The sequence below is a fragment of the Saccostrea echinata genome, unplaced genomic scaffold (genome assembly GCF_033153115.1).
Source record: "Saccostrea echinata isolate AGI-Se365-2 ecotype Australia unplaced genomic scaffold, CSIRO_AGI_Sech_v1 ptg000065l, whole genome shotgun sequence".
NCBI classification, from domain to species: Eukaryota; Metazoa; Mollusca; class Bivalvia; order Ostreida; family Ostreidae; genus Saccostrea; species Saccostrea echinata.
In genome coordinates, this window is record NW_026889814.1 from 788,626 (window position 1) to 811,507 (window position 22,882).

Sequence of the window (22,882 nt, forward strand, 5' to 3'; positions counted from 1 at the left end):
CTTCTTTTTATTTGTGTTTGTTTGCTATATATGTATATGTAAATTTTAATTGTGCTATAAGTGTTATGTTACCAGTTTGTTAAAGAGCTTTAAGCTATTGTTTTTTTGTAAAATGTATATAATTTGACTATAAATAAAATTTACTACTACTACAAATATTGGTCATTCTTGTTAAATTGAAGTCAGTAAATATTGTTTTAAACATAACCTTATTTACTTGCTTTAATTTTTATGGCAAAGAGATGTTGATCTTGAACATAGATCTTTTACTTCATAAAAAAATATGGAAATGGATGAAGAAAACCATTAATTCTACACTAGTTTTGAAATACCCTGTTGCTGAACATTTATTATTTTGGGTGAAACAAGTCTTGGTATTGAGAGAGAAAGGGATCTTTTCTATTTGTTCTGTATCATTACGTTTTCATAGTCAATCATGCTAAATGACTTCAGACTCCCATTCCTTTGCAAAACCCCAGAAATATGGCTCAATATTTGAAATAAAACCTTTGTTCTCTGATGAGTTAAAAGATTTCCCTTGTTATGCATGGAAATAAGTATAAAGCAGATATTTCTTTAAAATAAATCATTTGGGGGAAAAAAGAAAAAAAATGTAACAGCACATACTCTTCCAATTTTTTGGACTTCACTGACTTATTTCAACCGTTCAATGGGCATTACAGGTAATTAAAATGTTCACTCTCAACCACCATTGTTAATTTGCTTTTTTTATCTTTATGCGGCTGCATTGCTCTTTTCGTGCAAATTAAGTTCATGGGCATGATTTTCTGAACTATTTAGTGCAAAAAGTTCATTTTAGCCGCATTTGGTCAATGTTTTATTTTTATGCGGCTTAATATGCTCGTTTCCTGCTATTCATGGAACATAAGTATAACAGTCTCAATTATTTTATGAAAAAGTTTATTTTAAGCGGCATAAGGCCAATATTTTATTTTAATGGGACTGTTTTTCTCATTTCATGCTATTCATGGGCAATGGCATACTATTCACAAATATTTTTTTTAAAAAATGTTCATTTTCATCCGCACTTTGTCCAAATATAAAGTAAATGCGACGGAATTTGCGTATTTTATGAAAATAATGTTTATATGCAGAATGTACTAAAATATTTTGTGAAAAAGTTTATTTTCAACCGCAATAGGCAAAAATTTTACTTTTATGCGGCTGCATTTGCTTAATTCATGCGAATTAGGGTTCATGGGCATGATATTCCAACTGTTTTATGAAAAAGATCAATTTGCAGCCGCATGTGACCAAAATTTTATATTTATGCGGCTGCATTTGCTTATTTCGTGTTATTCATGGTACAATGGCATAATATTCATAACTATTTCACAAAAATGTTCATTTCCATCCGCACAAAGTACAATATATATCAAATGCGGTGAAATTTGTGTATTTTGTGAAAATAATGTTTATGTGCATAATATTCTTAACTATATTTTGTGGAAAAGTTTATTTTCAACCGCAGTAGCCAATATTTCACTTTTATGCGGCTGCATTTGCTTAATTCATGCCAATTAGGGTTCATGGGCATGATATTCCAACTGTTTAATGAAAAAGATCAATTTCAGCCGCATGTGACCAAAATTTTATATTTATGCGGCTGCATTTGCTTATTTCGTGTTATTCATGGTACAATGGCATAATATTCACAACTATTTCACAAAAATGTTCATTTCCATCCGCACAAAGTACAATATATATCAAATGCGGTGAAATTTGTGTATTTTGTGAAAATAATGTTTATGTGCATAATATTCTTAACTATATTTTGTGGAAAAGTTTATTTTCAACCGCAGTAGGCCAATATTTCACTTTTATGCGGCTGCATTTGCTTAATTCATGCGAATTAGGGTTCATGGGAATGATATTCCAACTGTTTTATGAAAAAGATCAATTTGCAGCCGCATGTGACCAAAATTTATATATTTATGCGGCTGCATTTGCTTATTTCGTGTTATTCATGGTACAATGGCATAATATTCATAACTATTTCACAAAAATGTTCATTTCCATCCGCACAAAGTACAATATATATCAAATGCGGTGAAATTTGTGTATTTTGTGAAAATAATGTTTATGTGCATAATACTCTTAACTATATTTGTGAAAAAGTTTATTTTCAACCGCAATAGGCAAAAATTTTACTTTTATGCGGCTGCATTTGCTTAATTCATGCCAATTAGGGTTCATGGGCATGATATTCCAACTGTTTTATGAAAAAGATCAATTTCAGCCGCATGTGACCAAAATTTATATATTTATGCGGCTGCATTTGCTTATTTCGTGTTATTCATGGTACAATGGCATAGTATTCACAACTATTTCACAAAAATGTTCATTTCCATCCGCACAAAGTACAAATATATATCAAATGCTGCGAAATTTGTGTATTTTGTGAAAATAATGTTTATGTGCATAATACTCTTAACTATATTTGTGAAAAAGTTTATTTTCAACCGCAATAGGCAAAAATTTTACTTTTATGCGGCTGCATTTGCTTAATTCATGCCAATTAGGGTTCATGGGCATGATATTCCAACTGTTTTATGAAAAAGATCAATTTCAGCCGCATGTGACCAAAATTTTATATTTATGCGGCTGCATTTGCTTATTTCGTGTTATTCATGGTACAATGGCATAATATTCATAACTATTTCACAAAAATGTTCATTTCCATCCGCACAAAGTACAATATATATCAAATGCGGTGAAATTTGTGTATTTTGTGAAAATAATGTTTATGTGCATAATACTCGTTACTATATTTTGTGGAAAAGTTTATTTTCAACCGCAGTAGGCCAATATTGCACTTTTATGCGGCTGCATTTGCTTAATTCATGCCAATTAGGGTTCATGGGCATGATATTCCTACTGTTTTATGAAAAAGATCAATTTCAGCCGCATGTGACCAAAATTTTATATTTATGCGGCTGCATTTGCTTATTTCGTGTTATTCATGGTACAATGGCATAATATTCACAACTATTTCACACAAATGTTCATTTCCATCCGCACAAAGTACAAATATATATCAAATGCGGTGAAATTTGTGTATTTTGTGAAAATAATGTTTATGTGCATAATATTCTCAACTATATTTTGTGGAAAAGTTTATTTTCAACCGCAGTAGGCCAATATTTCACTTTTATGCGGCTGCATTTGCTTAATTCATGCCAATTAGGGTTCATGGGCATGATATTCCAACTGTTTAATGAAAAAGATCAATTTCAGCCGCATGTGACCAAAATTTATATTTATGCGGCTGCATTTGCTCATTTCGTGTTATTCATGGTTCAATGGCATAATATTCACAACTATTTCACACAAATGTTCATTTTCATCCGCACACAGTCCAAATATATATTATATTATTTTTTATTAGTTGGAGCTGTTGCTTTCATATTTTACATATTTATTCCTTGTGACAAGGCCTTTTTTTGAGTTTTACCTACTTTTGCAAGAATTTGCCAAACTTTAACCTTGGCCATAACTTTTGAACAGTTAGTGCTAGGGCTTTCATACTGGACCTTTTATACTTCACATGTGTAGTTATTGTGACAAGACCTTTCCATGGAAAATTTTGACCTTTAGTTCGACCCTCTTTAAAACTTTTAATCTTGAGCCTTCATATTTCACATGTGTGTTTCTTATGATATGGCCTTCCTTTGTACACCAACTTTGACCTTTGGTATACTTTTGAAAACTTTAACCTTGGCCATAAATTTTGAACAGTTGGTGCTAGGGATATTATATTTCTCATGTATATTTTTAATGACAAAGCCTTCTCCTGGGTACCTTTAATTTGATCCTTGGACCTTTGATCTTGGCATTTGACCTGCATTTAAAAAAAAACAAAACTTTAATCTTGTCTAAAACTTTTTAATGGTCAGTGCTTGGGTTTTCTTATTTCAGTTATCTTTATTGAGACAAGTCCTTTCTTTGGGTAACAACAATTTTCTTGACCTTGGAGTTGACTTGCATTTGAGAAACTTTTACCTTCGCCAAAAGCTGCCATACAAGGGCATCATTAATTACTGGACACTGTAATATTTATTTTGCTTTTGGATATATATATATTTATATTTACAAAACAAATCAACCACACATTAAACTTCAAATCAGTAAACAACGAGAGTACTGATTATTAATAATAAAACAAATATTCATAAGAATGACCGTGTAATGGAGTATTTAAACCACAACAATTCAAAAGTTTCAATTTATGTCTACAATATCCAAAATATTAAATTAATATCTAATTTTCTAACCACTCTATGTATTTCCACTGAAAAGTCAAAATTGTTCATTAGTGGCAGTTTCTGAACATTATATCAATTTAATTCTGAACAAATCAAAAAGATGAAGTGAAAAGTAGGCCTATAACCAACTGCAATCTAAAACTTTTTAAAATAGTCTAATAACATCCTCTTTTCCTTCCCAGTGGCAAATGGGATAATAACATTAATTTTCATGTTCAAATTCAATTTATTCTCTCAAACCAATTATTGGTACATGAGGTTCTATGTACAATATATACAAAAAAATATACAAGATACAGGTGAAATGACGGAAACACATGTCAATATTGCAATAGATGTTGAATAATGGCTTAGATTAATCATTAACCAATCAGTGTACATGAATGAATCTAACATACGTAAGTCTCCACAGAAGTTTTGTTTAAATACCTTTTAAACATTTAAAAAAGATACAAAATCTATTGATGAAATGCAATTCTTTCTAGTATTTGAAAGCCAAAGAATGTGGAAATATTACAGGATGAATATGAAACAAAAACTATCATTTAATGCTGAACATTTATGAAAAGAAAGAAAAATTAACTTTTCAAGGGCAATAAATTTTCAAAAAATTGTATCATTGATAAAATGATGAAAATAGAACTTTAGTATAAAGACTCTAGCAAATGTGAACTCATTATATACCAAGACAATATATATATATATATATATATATATATATATATATATATATATATATATATATATATATATATGAAAAAAAAAACCCACATACAACTGGAAAATAGTGAACTATAAAACACTGTACACTATGAGGCAAATAATTTCAACTTACATATGAAATTTAAATTTGGTAAACAAGTCATTTAAATTGATTTAAAAATAACCTCCTTTTCTCCACACACAGCAAAAATAATTAAATAAATAAATAAATAAATAAATAAATAGAGGATATTCAATGTTTTGTAGATGAATATGGAATTTATTTCATGAGTGGGACAGGATTTTTTGATATTTTCACGAGTCCGAAGCACGAGTGAAAATATCAAAAAATCCTGTCTCACGAGTGAAATAAATTCCATATTCATCTACAAAACATTGAATTTTCTGTTTATTACATTTTCGTTGATTTTCCCTTTGCCTCTGTCTTCTCTTAACACAGTGTAATAGCTTGACGTCATAGTTGAGCGGTTGAGACGTCATAGCTTAGCAGTTGTGAGATTGAAAAACATTACTTAACATGGATTTTAGCAACATATTTGGGAAGAAATGTGCAGTTTTAGCTCTACCAAGATGGTTAGTTACTATCTCTATCTTATGACAGGCCAGAAATTATTTTTTACTTGCTTTGATATCCTTTCACACTGTGAGAGAATATCATTTTGGTATCCTTTCACGCTGTGAGAGAATATCACTTTTATTCAATTAATAAATCACAGTATTTCACTGTTGAAAATGTAATAAATATGTATATAAATTGTTTCAAAGTCTGGACAACAATATTTAGTAATTACAAAATTAGGGCAGAAAAATAAACAAACAAAAAAAAAAAACCTGAGAAAATGGTTCAATTAACGTGGAAGTAAAATTTGATCATTGCATTAGTAGAAAGACATAAACAAAGGTCCAGCTTCTTATCAACAAGCACACTAAAAAAAAAGTCCAGTAAACAGCAGTTAATTACAAATATCCATTATAAAAAAAATGGCAATAACTTTCATAAAAATGATATAATGCCCAATTACATTTGGCTGCATGTGTATTCTTTTTAGCACCTTGGTGGAAAGAAACTTTAAGTAAAACACTAATTCATTTAAAACACTAAATGTCTTGCACATATATATATAAATATTTACATTTAGTATTTTTTCCTATGAACTCCATTGAAAATTTAAAACATTCAACCCCCTATAACACACAAGAAACCTTGTCACAGGGAAGCAGAATACATATTAGTAACCACAAGCATTTCAGTACACCAGAACACCAAAACATATATTGTTTTGGCTCAATTCATTTAAGAAATGAATTTAATTTTTGAAGATTCATGAGGACATGAACTACGACGCTTCACGCCAGCATATTTCATGAAGCACGTTAGCGCTTCCTGATAAATATGCCGGCATGAAGAGTTGTAGTTCATGTGCCTCATGAATCTTCAAAATTAAATTCATTTCTTATATTTACATTATTTTTTCCACAATTTACGCAATTCAACTGTCATTTTTAAAGCAAAACAGTTTGCACTATAGTTTTGACGTCAAGTACGTTATTATGACGTAACAATGGAGATATTCATGCTCATCCATGGTAGTTCATGAGAAAATGAACAGTATTTGAATTTGCAAAGAATCTTAAGGAAAAATATTTGTAAATGTAAATATTAAACAATAAATACCTAATTCATTAAAAAAAAAAAACTAATCTAATATTCCAAAAATATAACAACTGTACCAGGTACATGGAGAAAAAAAAAGAGACAGATAGACATGATGATTATGGTACACCCTCAAAATAACTTTGTGGAGTTGCTTAGGGTTGGTTGAAATAACAATAATGATTTCATTCAGTGTCACTCTCATCAGATTCAGACAAGTCAGATACTTCACCAAATATACAATCTATATCAACAAAATCTGTCTGCAGAGGCATGTCAATGAAGGAATGAATTTGACTCTCAGCGCTTTTGGCAGAAAACTCAGACAATGATAATAAATATCTGATCCACAGTTCTTCTGCCTTCAGCTTAAACATCATAAGCATGTGTTTACGCCCAATTTGATATCTATCTTCTTGTTTAGATTCAACTATAAGATTTAATAATTTTTGGTTGGTATCATCAATATATTTAAGCAAAGCTTTAATTTCTGTATTTGTCATGTGTTCCTGTTCCATTGCATGTTGGTGGAGAGAGTAAGCCTGGCAAGCCTTAATTTTGCCATCATCTAGGATGGCTGTAATTTCCAAATCTTTGTAAATTGCAGCAGTTGGTATGCTGACTTCAGCAAAAGAAAAACTTTCACTGAAGTTGCTATTAAATTCTTTGAGACACTTCTTTATTCTCTCACTGTTGGAGGACAACTGCTTAGAAATTCTTTTTGTCATTTCTTGTCCATCTGTCCAAATTATATAAGAACATTAGAAAATTAGAAGTTGCATTCATGCTCAATTGCATACACAAATTACTAAAATTATGTAAAACACTGAAATAATTACAAAAACAAATTAAGGAAAATCATCTTATTAGGGTTTAAATGGTTGGGAGTCAAAACTCATCTTTACATATACATTAATTTTGAGATATTGATGTTAGAGATAAAGATGTTAAACTGTATTTAGCAATGAATAAAAGAAAGATAAACATTTTTTTTTTACCGAAATATTTCTTCAGCAAGGACAGAATGTACTGCCTTTCATTGGCAAACATTTGCAGTTTTTTAAGATGCCCATGTCTTAATTTATTTTTCGCAGACTCAGAAAGTTCTTCTTTCCTGGCATCCAAACTTTGAACATCTAATTGTAAAGTTTTCTTTGCTTTTTTCAATTCACTTTCTGTTCTGCAAAAGAATAAATAAAAAAATCTAAACATCAACAGTTTTAAAATTTATTACAAGCAAAAGATAAATCTTATCAACATGCTGTTTATTCTGCTATTTGGTGTCATAACAGTATTTCACTTGAGGTTCACGTCAAATCATGGCTGACGCAAAATAATTCCTGAATCTTCCCTTCCGATTCGGGCATTTTAACACGAGACTGGAGCTGAATTTTTTTATGAGATGAAAAACAACATGTAAACTTCCTGTATTGACTAGATTCATTATAATTTAGGGCGTGCTGATTTTTCTATATACTGAATTTGAGTGGGGAGTGATTAGGTCCTGGACTTGATTTTCAAGCACCTGCTCGACTTCGACCGAAACAAACTTGCATGCCTTGCTGGATGCCTGTGTATTTTTTGGTACTAAAATCTTTATAAAGAATTGTTTTACAAGATCTGAAAAGGAAACTTCTCAAAAGTTTGTTTTCAATTAATACCACCTACTCAAATTTGCGCATTTTTGGTAAGAATATATAGCAAAATTTAATACTGTTGTGCAACCGTGTTCCTTTACTAGTCACTTTTGTTAAAATTCAGATCCTTTTCAAAAAGTTTATATAGCTATGTTAAAAAAAAATATGCAAAATTAAGCTTTAAAAGGGGTTATAAACGTCTTTTCTCAAACTTTACTAGTTAAACCTTGTTATCTCAACTTGCCATGATTCCGATCAAACTTTAAAATGTATTCCAAGAATTAGAAAAAATGAAGTTAAAACATCAAGAAAAAGTGGTTGAACTTGAGACTGCCATTTCTCTGAAAATGATAATGTTTCTTTGATAACATGAAACTAAACCATAAAACTATTCAAATGGCCATGGACAGCAATTAAGTAATAAATTAAAATTACATTTTACTTAATTTTGAGAACAAGGGCACTGCAAAACATAGCATCCCCTTGCAAGGAGCATTTCTATAAATTAAGGCAGCACTAAACATCAATCCAAATGCAAATTATGTCACTTCCATTTCCCACAAAGGATAAACTAACCCACATACATGCGTTACTACATTCCCTTCCAACTCCGTTGTAAGAGGCTAATAAGAGCACTGCTAAGTGGAACATCTTGCAAACAAGCACATTCCTTATATGTACAGTGCAATAATACAAATAGCATTGATCCTCATATAAATAATTAGTTTTATGACATGTAAGCTCACAGGTCCACTCAATAGGGTGTTGATAAGGTGAATTTAACAATTAATAAATATGAAAAATCTAACAGTAAAGAGGTTTTTTGTAACCATATGCAAGGGACATGGAACAATTCTATGTAGTTTAATACAGCTACTGCAAAACTATTGTTAATTTCCCCAATGCATACCAGAATAACCACTTTGTAGTAAACCAGCTGAATTAAGAAAAAATCTTTTTAATTATATCAGCTAGAATTTAGGATTTCTATTAGGAGAAACATTTTCAATGAGTAACTGAATGGAAAAAGGTAGATGATCAGTATCCAAAAGACAGTCCAGTACTCAGTTACTTGTGGATATCACTAATACTTACACACAAACTTACTTTTGAATATGGCCTTTCAATAGTATTTTTTCATCCTCATCAAGGGAATCAGCCAACATTGTCCTGCAAATAATATAAATATCAAAATGTTTCATATCAAAATATATCTGAAATGAATACATGCAGATGCAAAGAAAAATATATTTTATTAATTTCAAATACATTCGAACCTTGTTATAATATTATGAGAGATATCAAAGATTCATGATATCAGGGTTAAAATACTTAAAGAATAATTGGTAAGGATTTCCAAATCACCTCCACATATCCAAGGTATTTAAGATATCAGTGTTTGAGATACCAAAGTTTAACTGTATATCTATAGCTTGTAAATAATTTCAATCCATTAATAACATTTAGTTCCCAATTAATCTTATACAATTTGTTAAAGATTATTCAACTTTAAAAAGTCTAAATAAATTCTTTAAACTACTAGCTACCACAAAACAATTATACTTTCCATTTGATTAACCAAAAAAAAATATTATTATCTATTAGAAATAACCATTTGAAGTCTTTGAAGTAATTCTACTTACCTCTGTGTAACAATCTGATTGGAAAGCCAACAGTATCTTTCATCTGGTGTTAAGGTGACTGTAAGAAATTGACAATGAATATAGCATTAGCTGGTTATACGAGTACATATGGGAAGTGTAAAAATACATGCATGCATGGTTCTAATGAGTCATGAAAAGACAAAAAAAAAAAAGAAAAAAAAAGAAGGATTTCATGATAATCAGGAAAATTCTGTTTCAAAGAAATAAATATGTTACATCTGTAAATAGCAATATACAATTTTACTCGATATAAAGAAAAAACAACTCTAAGCTCATTACTCAGTAGCATTCAATCTTACCAGAAACCTGTCTTCCACTTCTCGATAACTCTTTCCAGAGTAAAAACCATTCTGAGGAACTACCTTCAACAGATAAACATTTTTGATTTAGTGAAGTAAATTCATTGATAGCCTCTCCATGCTTCATCCTAATTATTTTTTTTACCTTATCAAATTTCATAAATTTATAGCATACCATCATGTTTGGCTTCAACAGCAGTGTACACATCTCTGGTTTCTTGTTGTATTTTTTTGGCTTTCTCCAGCATGGCCTTCAATCGTTCGCCTTAAAGTTATTTCAAAATTCAAATTATAAAACAACAAATATCAGTGTATCAAATAATAAAAATATGTTTACTAATAAATAAATCATACAGGAATTCTATAAATCTAATAATCTACCTCCAAAAATGGATAAGTTAAAGATATTGTCATGTAAAAAGAAATGTACCCAATTTTTCTTTTATTCTATTAGAATAATGTTCAAGTGCATCCACAATCAAATGTTGTCTATTTGAAACAGTCATTTCTTTTGTGATGGAACTGAATTTTCTGAGGTAGGACCACAATCTCTCTACACCTTCTCCATCATTTAGTCCAGTTCCTTCAACAAACCTCTGCCCATATTCAAGCTGAAAAAAGTTTTGGATCAATATATTACATTTTATTTGGCAAAATTTACTTTTTGGCTTTCAAAACAAAGACAAGTCTGGATATGAACATATTTAATTTAAATTGGGGATGATTCTAACTAGAAATTGTTATGCTGTAATCAATAGGGTCTGAATTTAAAGACAAAAAACTTAAAGAATTTAACATATTATCAACATATTTTGGAAATTGATATGCCAGTTAATTCACTTTGTTGACTGGTTTCCACTGTAGGGCATTCATCATCAAAACAATTAAGAAATTTAAGAATGAAAAAATTGCAGCTGACATTCTCACAAACAAGTTAAAAATAGGGTAGATTTTTACACTTGCAGATTTCATTTAAATCACATCAATAAATCTGTTTCACAATTTCAACTATTTCATTCACTCCAGTAATCACCTATGCCCCCTTAAACTTGCTATTTCCAATTTAAAAAAAATAATGCCAATTCTCCCAAACACTTAATTCAAAAAATATTCTTTTACAATAAGATATTACACAATAATTGAGAACTATATGTGTCGTAACACCATCAATGCCCCCGCAGGTAGCCAAAATTTCAAATGCCGTACTGATTAGAAATTGTGAGTTTTTAAAGAAATATAAATCTTTTCTAAGTACAATGGGGATAACTGTCAAAAATCACCAGACCAGGACCAAATTCGAACTTGACCTGTATTTTCTGGTAAAATATCTTCACATCTAGGCAATTTCTACCTTATACATACATCCTTCCAAAAGTTAGTGAGGGGAAAGTGAGAATTTCCTATGTTTGGCTAAGTTCAAGAGGGATAACTCCGTCAAAAATCATCAGACCACGACCAAATTCAAACTTGACGCATTTCTATGATGTATCCATATGTCAAATTTGAATTGAATGTGTGCAACTGTTGCCAAGATAATGAACGGAAAGTCAATGATGACGGAATGACAGAACAGGTTAACACTATATGTTCCCGACCATTTTATGGGGGATGCATTAGAACTAAATGCCGAAGAATTCCAATGCCTTCACAGTGTGCTAAACGATTAAATTTAGGCAGCTGCATTTGAAAACAATCAGCATACTTTTATATTATAAATTTTAATAAAGCATACCTGGCATGCCATATTATGTGCATAACTGTGAAAAACTGGCACAACAAACTTGAAATATGCCTGTAGGTCTTTGTTTTCTTTCTGTTTGACAAAAAAATGAAGTAACAATAAATAAAAACAGAGTTTTAATGAGACAGTTAGGTCAAAAATATTTCTAAATCTATATACTGATTTTTATTATTTATACCTGCAAGTGTCTCTTTAGGCTACATGCTATGTCATACATAATAGTTCCTGGTCTTTCATCCTGCTCAGAATTGTCAACCAAGTGTTGTAGGAGGTGCACTGAATATGCCAATCTAAATAAATTCAGTAGAATCTAATCATACTGTAACTTGTAGTACATTATTCAAATGAAATTTCATGACTTGTCAACAACTATTTACATATGTACACATTTAGTATTTTAAAGAACTGACAAATTTTCAAAAAAAAGAAAAAAAGAAAAAAAAAGGAACTAGTCTTTTTTCAATCACTGAACAAAGAACATTATGCACTACCTCTATACATAACCATACTTTTCCTATTTCCATTAATTGTTGCAGATTATAAAGTATATGATCTCATATCAATACACTCAAATATATGAAGTCCGTTTTTTTTTTTTTTAAATTAATTACCTTTCACCATGTTTCAGATTTAAAAAAATCTGTGGGATATCATGTTGGCACACAGAACCAAATAAACCAGTGATATCTAATTTATCAGTCTTCTTTTTAGAACGGATGATATTTCCTGCTTGAAAATCTGAGCAATTCTGAAACATAACAAGAACACATTAAAAAAAGTTGCTGCATTTTCATTCTAACTGCATACCTGAAACACTCTTTATGTCTAACAATGATGCAAGCTGTGTATATGATGTAAGATTGGAAATCACATGACAAAAACAATCCAGACTTTTGATAGCAACATAGCTAGCCAAGGGATTGTGAGCAAAGTAGCAGATTAGAAACCCTTGGCTAATAAAGATGTTGCAATGCATTATATGCATGATATTTCCTGCATACAATAGCCAGCAAGTTACATGTATTCATACTATGAAATTGAATCAAACTGACAATTACGATTTTATATGCATCACTATGAATTTGGTAACACTGATTCAAGAACAATAAAGATTGATATCACTAATACTAAATCACAGTTTTCTATAAATATGTATGTCATATTTTTTGGGAAAGATATGCCATTTCAGAAACCCAAAATATAAACATTTATCTTAATATAACAATCAAATCAACAACATTCCTCTATAAACTCATTTACTTTTTTTGCCTTTTCTAATTATGCTAATTAATTGATACAGCCTTATGTGAACCTTCTTCAATAAAATAAAACACTTACAATACTTTGCTTTTTGGTATCTAGACCATAAGTTGACACAAATGCGTCAACTTTGTCTTGGTCCATGAAAAATCTTTCTTTTCTTCTGGGTATGCCACTTCCCTCTCCTGATGATTTCTTATGTACAAGACCAAAGTTACCATCCAAGGAAAGTATTTTAGTTACTTCACTCTGAAAATTTATATTGTTAATATAAATACACCTTTTCATTATACTTACATTTTTTCCCCAAAGATCTGTTTAGATATATTTACATTTCCAAATATTTATCCTTAAGTTTCTTTGCAAATTAGAAGATTGTTCATTTTCCCATGAACTACTGTGGATGAGCATGAATATCTCCAATGTTACATCATAATACCATACTTGATGTCAAAACTATAGTGCAAACTGTTTGGCTTTAAAAATGACAGTTGAATAGCGTAATTTATGGCGACACATCAGAAAAATAATGTAAATATAAGAAATGAATTTGATTTTTGAAAATTCATGAGGTACATGAACTACAACACTTTACGCCAGCATATTTATCACGAAGCGCTAATGCACTTTATGAACTATGCCAGCATAAAGTGTTGGCGTCATAATTCATGTCCTCATAAATCTTTAAAAATTAAATTCATTTCTTAAATAAAGACAATTTATGATACTCTTAGACCTAGATATCTCATCATAAAAAAATGATTGCATTACAACATGTAAAATTTTAATTTGTATAGTAAAACTTACATTATCAAAACTGACAAGTGCCAGACTGATTGAAACAGATGGATTAGAGGGTCCAGTGGCTGATTTACTGAGAATTTAGTGTTTAGTGATTTATCATTAGAGATGCCCGATATTGAAATTTGCAGACTGGAAGTATACCATACTTCAGCATAAATTTTATGTAAAATTTTAGCCAATGTTAAATACACAATGCACACAAAAATCTTCATATCAAAGCAGTGTTTCACACCTCTATCATGTGGACAATTAATTCACTCCTCTGTCCACTGACAGTTATACAGTGAATGCTGCATTTCATTTCCGGAATTTTGCATAGCATTGCTGACATTTATTTTTTTCATTTCTGGGATTTTTGCAGGGTTTGTGAAAGTTCACAACACTTACATGTGCCTCAGGAAAAAAAATCTTATTTTCCCTTTATTAATAGCTATGCAAAACTCATTATTTAGATTTTAATGATTTATTCATCATCTATTCTTAAATATTTTTTTATAAGTAAAATCTTCAATCCTGCTTTCATTTCCGAAAAGTACTACATGAAAAATGTTGGAGATGAAAACTTTAAAATGTCGGAAATGAAAAGTTGAAAATTTTAAAAAAAATTCCAGAAATGAAATGCAGCCTCAGTGAAACTTGTAAAACCTGGATGCTGTATACTCTGAAATCTTGCAAATACAAAAATGTGAATACATTCACATTTTTTTTCTAATAATCTTTGTTAAAATAAGCAATGAGTAAATGTCACTTTTCAAGTGTAGATCTTATGCAAATATCTTACATGATCGAAGAAAAACTGGTTTACCCATACTAAAAAAGTCAAGATACTATATTTCAAACAATTTTCATCAATATACATGAAATATATACCCATATCTCCCATTGAAGTTACTGGTAGATATTTCAGTTTACTTAAAAAAAAAAAAAAAGGCTCAATCTGATATTGGAAAAGAAGTAACAGGTATCAAGATTCACTTTTATCATTTTTACACACATACCTCACTACAGATAGGGCATTCATTGGTACTTTCAATATGGTTCTCTTCATACATCTCTCTATTGTTAAACTGAGATCTATGGAAACGATATTCATTGAAAGAATCCCCAACAAGACTTTTGTATATATCTTTCACCTGTAGGTACAGAAACAAAATATTTAAGCTTTTTGCAATAAAAATATACATTTCAAAAGATAACTGGTTTTATTGATGCTGAAAATACTGTTCTTCAATAAACTGCTGCTTGATAAACTACAGTAAAACACGCTTATAGTGAACACGCTTATAATGAATTGAAACTTATAGCAAAGTGATTTTCATTTCCCATCAGACTTTAAAATATATTGTAAACTTAACAGATAAAACGAATTAGGCTTATAGCGAAGCAAAATCGCCTGTCCCTGGCACTTCATTATAAGCATGTTTTACTGTACTACAAAGGCAAAGATATATAGCACATCCATATATAATGTAAAATTGATTAATTTCACGGGGATTTATTTATTATAGTTTTCATGACATGAAGAGACTCAAGAATTCATAAATGTACACCCCCAACCCCAACCCCCCCCAACCCCCCAAAAATATTGAATTTCAATATTGCAGCATTAAAATAATGTTTCCTCTTTAATCACAAAATAAAATCTCTTTCAACAAGTAATGACTTTTCCTAGCCATAAAATTTTATCCCATGAAAATTAGTGATTTAACAGTATACAATTAATTGTATTCCAATTATATTTTGTTGTATTTAAATGACAATTTACTCAGATGTCATTCAGTTTCTGTCATCTTGATATAAATATTATTTCAGAATTTAATCATCATGCTAAAATAAAATTTATATGAATTGAAAGATTCCCTTCAGGTCAAGTTTCTTTGATTAAATATGACTCAAAAGTATATTCTTCAGTCTAATTTGAATTGCCTACTGTGACCTTTACCTTTAATGAAGATTTTAAACTCAACAAGGCAGTGCATGCATCTCATTGTGACATGTCCATTGAATAAGATAAAGATGTGAATTAAGATATAGATCCGATTGGTTGTCTGAAACTTTTACTCCTCTCAAAAACTTCCCTAAGCCCAAACTGACGCTGGCATAAAAAGCTCTTTCAAGTGTTATACCAGTAATTATTTCTTTTCTTTTCTTTTTTTAAACAAATTCCACTTCCCTCTTTTATCAATATTGCAATAAATAATGATACAAAGAAGACAACTGAGCAACATAATCATTACTACAATGCATCTCCTATCAGTCCTCTCTTAAATAGGATCTTCTATAAAGCAGTTGAGGTAAAGTTAATATATATATATATATATATATAGAGAGAGAGAGAGAGAGAGATATGTATATATAACAATAACAATTACCTCATCAGGTCGCACCATAACAGGAAATCCATTTTGAGATTGAATGATGGCATCACAGAAGGATTTTAAAGATAAATGCCCCTCAAGCTGAAGGACCACAGCCAATTCCATCAATTTAAAATCAAATGCAACACGGGGAGTTTCAGGAGAAGATGGCCAAAGTCTGTACCTGACCAAAGTGATAGACTCCTTCTCACACTTGCAAAATTGCATATTTATCTTATGTTGATGTCCTGAAATTCAATTAGAACCGATATAAATGTTATTTTCAGGGTTATTCTTTTTTTTTAATAATTGCTTGAATAATTTCATATTGTTTACAAATTTGCCAAGGAAAACTGTTAATGAGAGTGAAATTCATTATAACAAATAAACTATATACATATGGAGGCTCAAAAACCTAAAATACTACCATTTGTGTCTGCATGTTTTTCAAATTTCTTAATCTTGATGACTTTTACTTTTAAAACATTGGTACATAATATGTTTCATATAAGATCTTTGATTTAAATTTTGAACCCTTCTTTTGTGGCCCTTTCCTAGCTCTGAGGGTCAAGACATATCAAATAAACTTTAATCTGCAGTAGATGGGGATGCTAACATACAATGACACTTATAAATTTCATTTGAGACAGAATACACTTAACTTGCTAAAAGATTTAAGCTTTATTTATATGCAAATATTTGTACAAACTATTCTATGCCTGTCCTAGCCCAAGGAGTCATGACTTGATCAAAATTTAATTTTTTGTTAGGGTCTGGAACTAACCCTCATTCACTGTAATGAACTACAGGTAATGTTAGCAAGTTCACAAAGTAATGCCCCCTGGTGCAATATTTTTAAAATGCCTATTTGTAATCAATTTTTGCATGTGTGTCCTTGATCTTGCCAAATTGTCCTTGATTAAAAAAAGAAAAAAGGACATGATTTTAGGTTTCAAGTATTCGTTGAGTGAAAGATGGACATCCAATTTTTTTCCGTTAGAAAATACACACATCATAAATTTTACAATTATTCTGCCAGTGACCTTGAACTTGCCAGAATGAACTTGGAGCAAGATCAAGACACAACTGCAGGCATAAAAAAAATCTTTGTACCATGTATAAGGTTTAAGTGAATCTACATTACAAAGTACAGCTTGGAAAAGATTGCATATACAGACAGATGGCCAAGGTGATTACTATATCCCCACCCACCCACCTTTATTTGAGGGGGGGGGGGGGTATAAACAGCTTAAAGAAGGGACAATTAGCTCTCTAAAACCAATTCTCATTTACTCAGGAAACGATTCAATTTTGTACAAAATTTTAACATCTCACAATTGTGAATGTTAATTTAACACATTTGAGGTGTGTGCGTTTCTTTTTTTTCTTTTTTTTTTTTTTTACTTGACAAAAGTACCTCCCCTTAATCTGAAGTGGGCATTTAAAAACAAAAAAATATGCTTTTTCAGTCTTTCTTACATTCAACTGCAAAAAATAAGAAAAAAAATTAAAAAATTTAAAAAAAACATTTGGAGACATAGATTATAAACTACAACAAGAGGCCCATGGGCCACAGCGCTCACCTGAGTAGTTTTTTCCCCTGCTGTTATTCACCTGATTTCCCCCCTTTTAATACCTATTGTGGCCCCGCCCTACCCCAAGGGGTCATGATTTGAATAATTTAGAATCTACACAACCCCAGGATGCTTCCACTTAAGTTTCAGCTTTTCTGGCCCAGTGGTTCTTAAGTAGATTTTTTAATGACCCCACCCTATTTTTGTTTTTTCTTGATTATCTCACCTTGTTAGGGGGCTTGGCCCTTTATTTTAACAATTTAAACTTCCCTTCACCCAAGGATGTTTTGTAATAATTTTGGTTAAAACTGGCCCAGTGGTTCTTGAGAAGAAGTTGAAAATGTGAAAAGTTTACAGACGGACGGACGGACAACGGGTGATCAGAAAAGCTCACTTGAGCTTTCAGCTCAGGTGAGCTAACAATTAGAAATGTGGTTACCTGATAGGCTTATCACAGCAAGGATTTTGGTGTAGGTGGTGGGACATTCCTTATGATCTTCCCTTCCAATGCATGTTTCTGATGAATTCTCATATGGGACATACATATCATTCTTAAAAAGACAAAGGAAATTCAAAAAATGCATATAAACCAGAAGGGATATTTATAAACTTTAATTTTGTAATTTTTGTATTAAAGTAACGTTCATTTTAAGGAAGTTCATATAATTGTGAAAAAAAAATTAAAAAAAAAAGTAAATAAGGCCAAAAATTTGTTTGTTTGCCCTCTCCCAACCGAGGATAAAAAAAATTGGGTAGGTAGGTAGGGGCAAATATTCTTTTAGTCAAAAACACCTGCAAATGTGAAGTTAAAATAGTTATTAATGAATAAAGAAAAATTTGTTTCCTGGAGGTCAAAAAATTTTTGAATCAGGCTGTTTTTAGTCAGACGGTCGGAAGAGGGCAAACAAACAATTCTTTTTAAAGATGACCAGCTGATTATTATTTACTTTCCAAACACATGGCTTGTGAAAAAGCACTACACTGTGGAGTTTTGTGCAGCATGTTTCACAGTAGTATGCTGTTGGACCACAGTCTGGACAGTAGATAATATGCATCGTCTCCTTGCCACAAAAACAACATTCCCATGTTGATGGGCACATTTCCTCAATTCTAGCCCTTAGCATTGAAGGCTGTACTGTTTCCCATCCTTCTCGTTCTTTAGTTTTTCTGTATCCATAAGTCCTTACATCTATTTTTCAAAATAAAATTAATAAAATATTCTAAAGTTTGTAATACATAACAAATTGGTTCACATGCTTATCTCTGATAACTTTGTTGCTTTTCCTTTCTTGTTATTTTTTTACTAAGAGATTAGACGGTCTTGGAGGACCCATGATAGACAATGAGCAACAGATTTAAAGTAAACCAGAGAACTGTAATCCCTAAATCTCAATCGAGTCTGACACCTTGGTCCTGATGTTTGTCAGGAAAGGTTTCACAATTTTTTCCCACTTTATTCCCATGAAAAATTTTGACCTCATATTGTTGACCCACCCTTCACCCAAGAGGTCTTGGCTTAAGTGGTCTGAATCCACATAAGATGGGGATGCTTCAGTATCAACATGAAAACACTGGTCTTGATTTTTATAGAGGAATTTAGACAGTTCATAATCATTATATACATGTATTACCATGAAAAACTTGATTCTCGTTCTGGAAGTAAAAAAGAAATGTGGTGGTTATATTTAAAGTCCTTATTGCTATGAGGATGCATGTAAAATTAATTCATACAATTACCTTCCTGAACAACTGAAGTTGATGGCTGATCCAACAGTTCCTCTGTGGCAATTTTCTTTGGTTTCTTGGAACCTGAACATTTTGGCTCAGACTTCACAAATTCAATTTCTTTTCCCTCTTCCTTGTATTTAATTACTTTAATTTTTTGTGAATATTTTTTACTTCTAAGTGGCATCTTTGCTTTTAAGTGGCATATCTGAACAATAAAAATGAAAAATACCAACATGTAATTCTGGACATAATACACTCAATATTGACCAAAGCTTATCAACATATGACAATGATTTCAAATAATTATTTGACCTTGACATAGCCACTGCTTCACTATCTGATCCTCAGAATGTAACCAAGCTGTAGAGAATGTTAATATGTAAATGTTAACATAAATCAAAAAAAAAAAAAAATTATGTCTAAATAATACCTTATCTTAAAATATGGGATCTAGCTATCAATACATAATAGTGATGAACATGGGCATAAGAAAGGGGGGAGGGGCCTGTGTCCCCCCAACAATTTTTTTTTTGCAGACATAATGATATAGAATATTATAGAAAACAAAGCTACTATATTTTGTATAAATATGCTCGTGTCCCCACAATAAACAAGAGGCCCATGGGCTCATCTGAGCTCTTCCTGTTCTTAATCAGCAGATTCATCTTTCAATTGTGTGATACATTCCAATATAAATTGCCAGTTGTAGCCCCACCCTATCCCCGGGGTTTATGATGTGAACAAACTTCAATCTACACTATCTGTGAATGCTTCCATGTAAATATGACTATCATGGTTTTCCTGTTCTTGAAGAGATTTTCAAGCATTTTTTCTTATATGTATTCCAATTGCCCATTATGGCTCCACCCTATGCCCAAGGTCATGATTTGAACAAACTTGAATCTACACTACATGAGGATGCCTACATATTATGACTAATCATGACTATGCTGTTCCTTGGAAAAGGCTTTTTAAAAATATTTCCTTTGTTTTCCTATGCAATACTTTGATTGCCAATTTTGGCCCCACCCTTCCCCTGGGGGTCATGAATGTAATAAATTTAAAATCTACACTACCTGAGAATGTTTCTTTTTAAATATGACTGATCATGACTATGCTGTTTTTAAGAAGATTTGAAAAGATTTTTCCTATATATACCAATGTAAAACTTTGTTTGCCCAAAGTGGCCCTGACCTACCTCTGGGGGTCATGACTTGAAAAAAAAAATTCTTCTTTTCTGGCCCAAATAGTTCTTGAGAAGAAGATTTTTAAAGATTTTTAAATGACCCTAACTTTTTACTATTTCTTCATTACCTCTCCTTGGAAGAGAGTGTGGCCCTTTATTTGAACAAATTTGAATCCCCTTTACCAAAACAAACTTGTTGAAAGTGGCCCAGTGTTTCTGGAGAAGAGGATGCAATTGTAAAAAAGTTATTATCAATTTCAGTGAAGTGTGCCATTTGGCATTACGTGACAATCTATCTCGACAGATGCACCCAGCGTAAGCAATTCACGCCCCCGGTATAAGAACTGTGTGATTGGTCAAATCATTTTGTCAACATTGACACGGAAATAGTCTGTTGCACAAGCAACCAATCAGGGATAAGGAGAGACTACTATTTACCTTGAGTGCAGCTGTCCTCATAGGTTGTGTCGTAATGCAAAAAGGTACACTTCACTGGAATTAATAAAAATGACAACAACAAAAACGACTACAACTAACAACGGACTAGTTCTTTTTATGGCTTGTTATGGAATTCTTGGTGGTGCCCCCTCCCCAACTGAAAATATATGATTGTACTCCCTCCTCTAAACTGAAATTGCTTCCTTCAGGTCTGATAAATACAAATGAATAAGTAATGTTGAATTTAATTTAATATTACAAAATATTGATAGATGGGGTTAAGTCAGACATAGGTGTGAGCAAGTGTCATGTGGCTGTGGGTAAATACATTGTAGAGGCTAGTCCTTACTTTGCAAATTCATCTTTTCAAAAGTTGTGGCTTTGTGTTGGGTCAACCAAAAGGTCAAAAGGATCAAAAGAAATGATTTAGGGTGCAACAATATATATTGTGATGCAGTGGGGGATACACATGATATGATAAATCAATACATAAATATAAGGGTATTTGCAAAGACAAAATAGCAAAACTTATTTTGAATATAGAAATCTTTTTTGTAAGAATTTAAAAAAAAAGTGAAAATATTCATTTTGGTTTATTTTTGGTTACAAAGTAGGCTACTAAATAGACTAGGTCTATAATAGAAAAAGATTTTTTAAACATGTTAAAAAAAGTGTCATAATTTAATCTATATTTCCCTTCCTTAAAGATGTAGAAACTTCATGATGTATTGCGCCCCCCCCCCCAATTTGGCGGGGGGGTTTTTCAATTGAAAAGGGCGTACTGTCATTAATTTTTTTTTTTTTTCAATGACCCATGTTCTTGGGAAATCAAAATACAAGAAGCAAAGACCTTTTTCCTGTAAAACATGTTAAAAGACAAAAGTTGCAAAGGGTTCTCTACATAGACCTATAGGCCTAGATTAATCTCAGCGAGATTCGTAGAGACTAAAAGTGTTGGTACGGTGTCTCTGCGGTCACCAGACCAAAATTTTTAGTCTCTACGAAGCTCGCTGAGATAAGGCCTAGATGGGAATTGAGAAAGATGGCGGCCAAGGGACAAAACTTTTGAAAAGCGTGGCTTCAACTTTCCTCGAGTTAGTACCTAGTAAGGAGGATGAGAACGATTAAAACGAGCCCCCTTTTCAATCAGCTCTTAAAACATTTTCTTACCTTCTACTGGACTGTTGACAAATGTTGCAGAAAGGTATGCCTGCGCCTTTGACCCATGGTACTGGTGTCCATCCACGTGACCGTTCTGAAGCTCCATCTTATCACGTGACTTCACAATGGGTACGGATAACAGAGACATTAAACAGATAGGCCTATGTATCCTACAGAGTGCAATTAAAGATGACCCATAATTTTGTGGGTATTTCATTAGGAAGTGTTAATTTATCACGCAGAGATATTCATGTTGTATTGTTTCATCGATAATACCACTACTCAGAGAAGCAGCGAGGATTTTTTTTTTTGGGGGGGGGGGGGGTCCTTTATACCAGTCTGTTATACTGCACCGTGCTACATCTGCAGT

At 31.6% G+C, this 22,882-nt stretch overlaps 2 protein-coding genes across 2 annotated transcripts in view; one reads left to right on the forward strand and one right to left on the reverse strand.

The window, feature by feature from the left end:
* Positions 1-22,882, forward strand: part of LOC133176085 (uncharacterized) — a 56,527-nt gene that overhangs the window by 27,645 nt on the left and 6,000 nt on the right. The window lies entirely within an intron of this gene.
* Positions 6,394-19,148, reverse strand: LOC133176079 (uncharacterized). Its single transcript, XM_061311248.1, has 15 exons — positions 18,947-19,148; positions 18,439-18,550; positions 16,441-16,673; positions 15,067-15,201; positions 13,343-13,513; positions 12,616-12,752; positions 12,183-12,294; positions 11,996-12,076; positions 10,694-10,874; positions 10,439-10,528; positions 10,264-10,326; positions 9,944-10,001; positions 9,408-9,470; positions 7,662-7,843; positions 6,394-7,402 (listed from the first exon to the last, which is right to left on the reverse strand). Exons 1-15 carry the CDS (start codon positions 19,121-19,123, stop codon positions 6,849-6,851), a joined length of 2,349 nt encoding a protein of 782 aa, XP_061167232.1. The 5' UTR covers positions 19,124-19,148; the 3' UTR covers positions 6,394-6,848.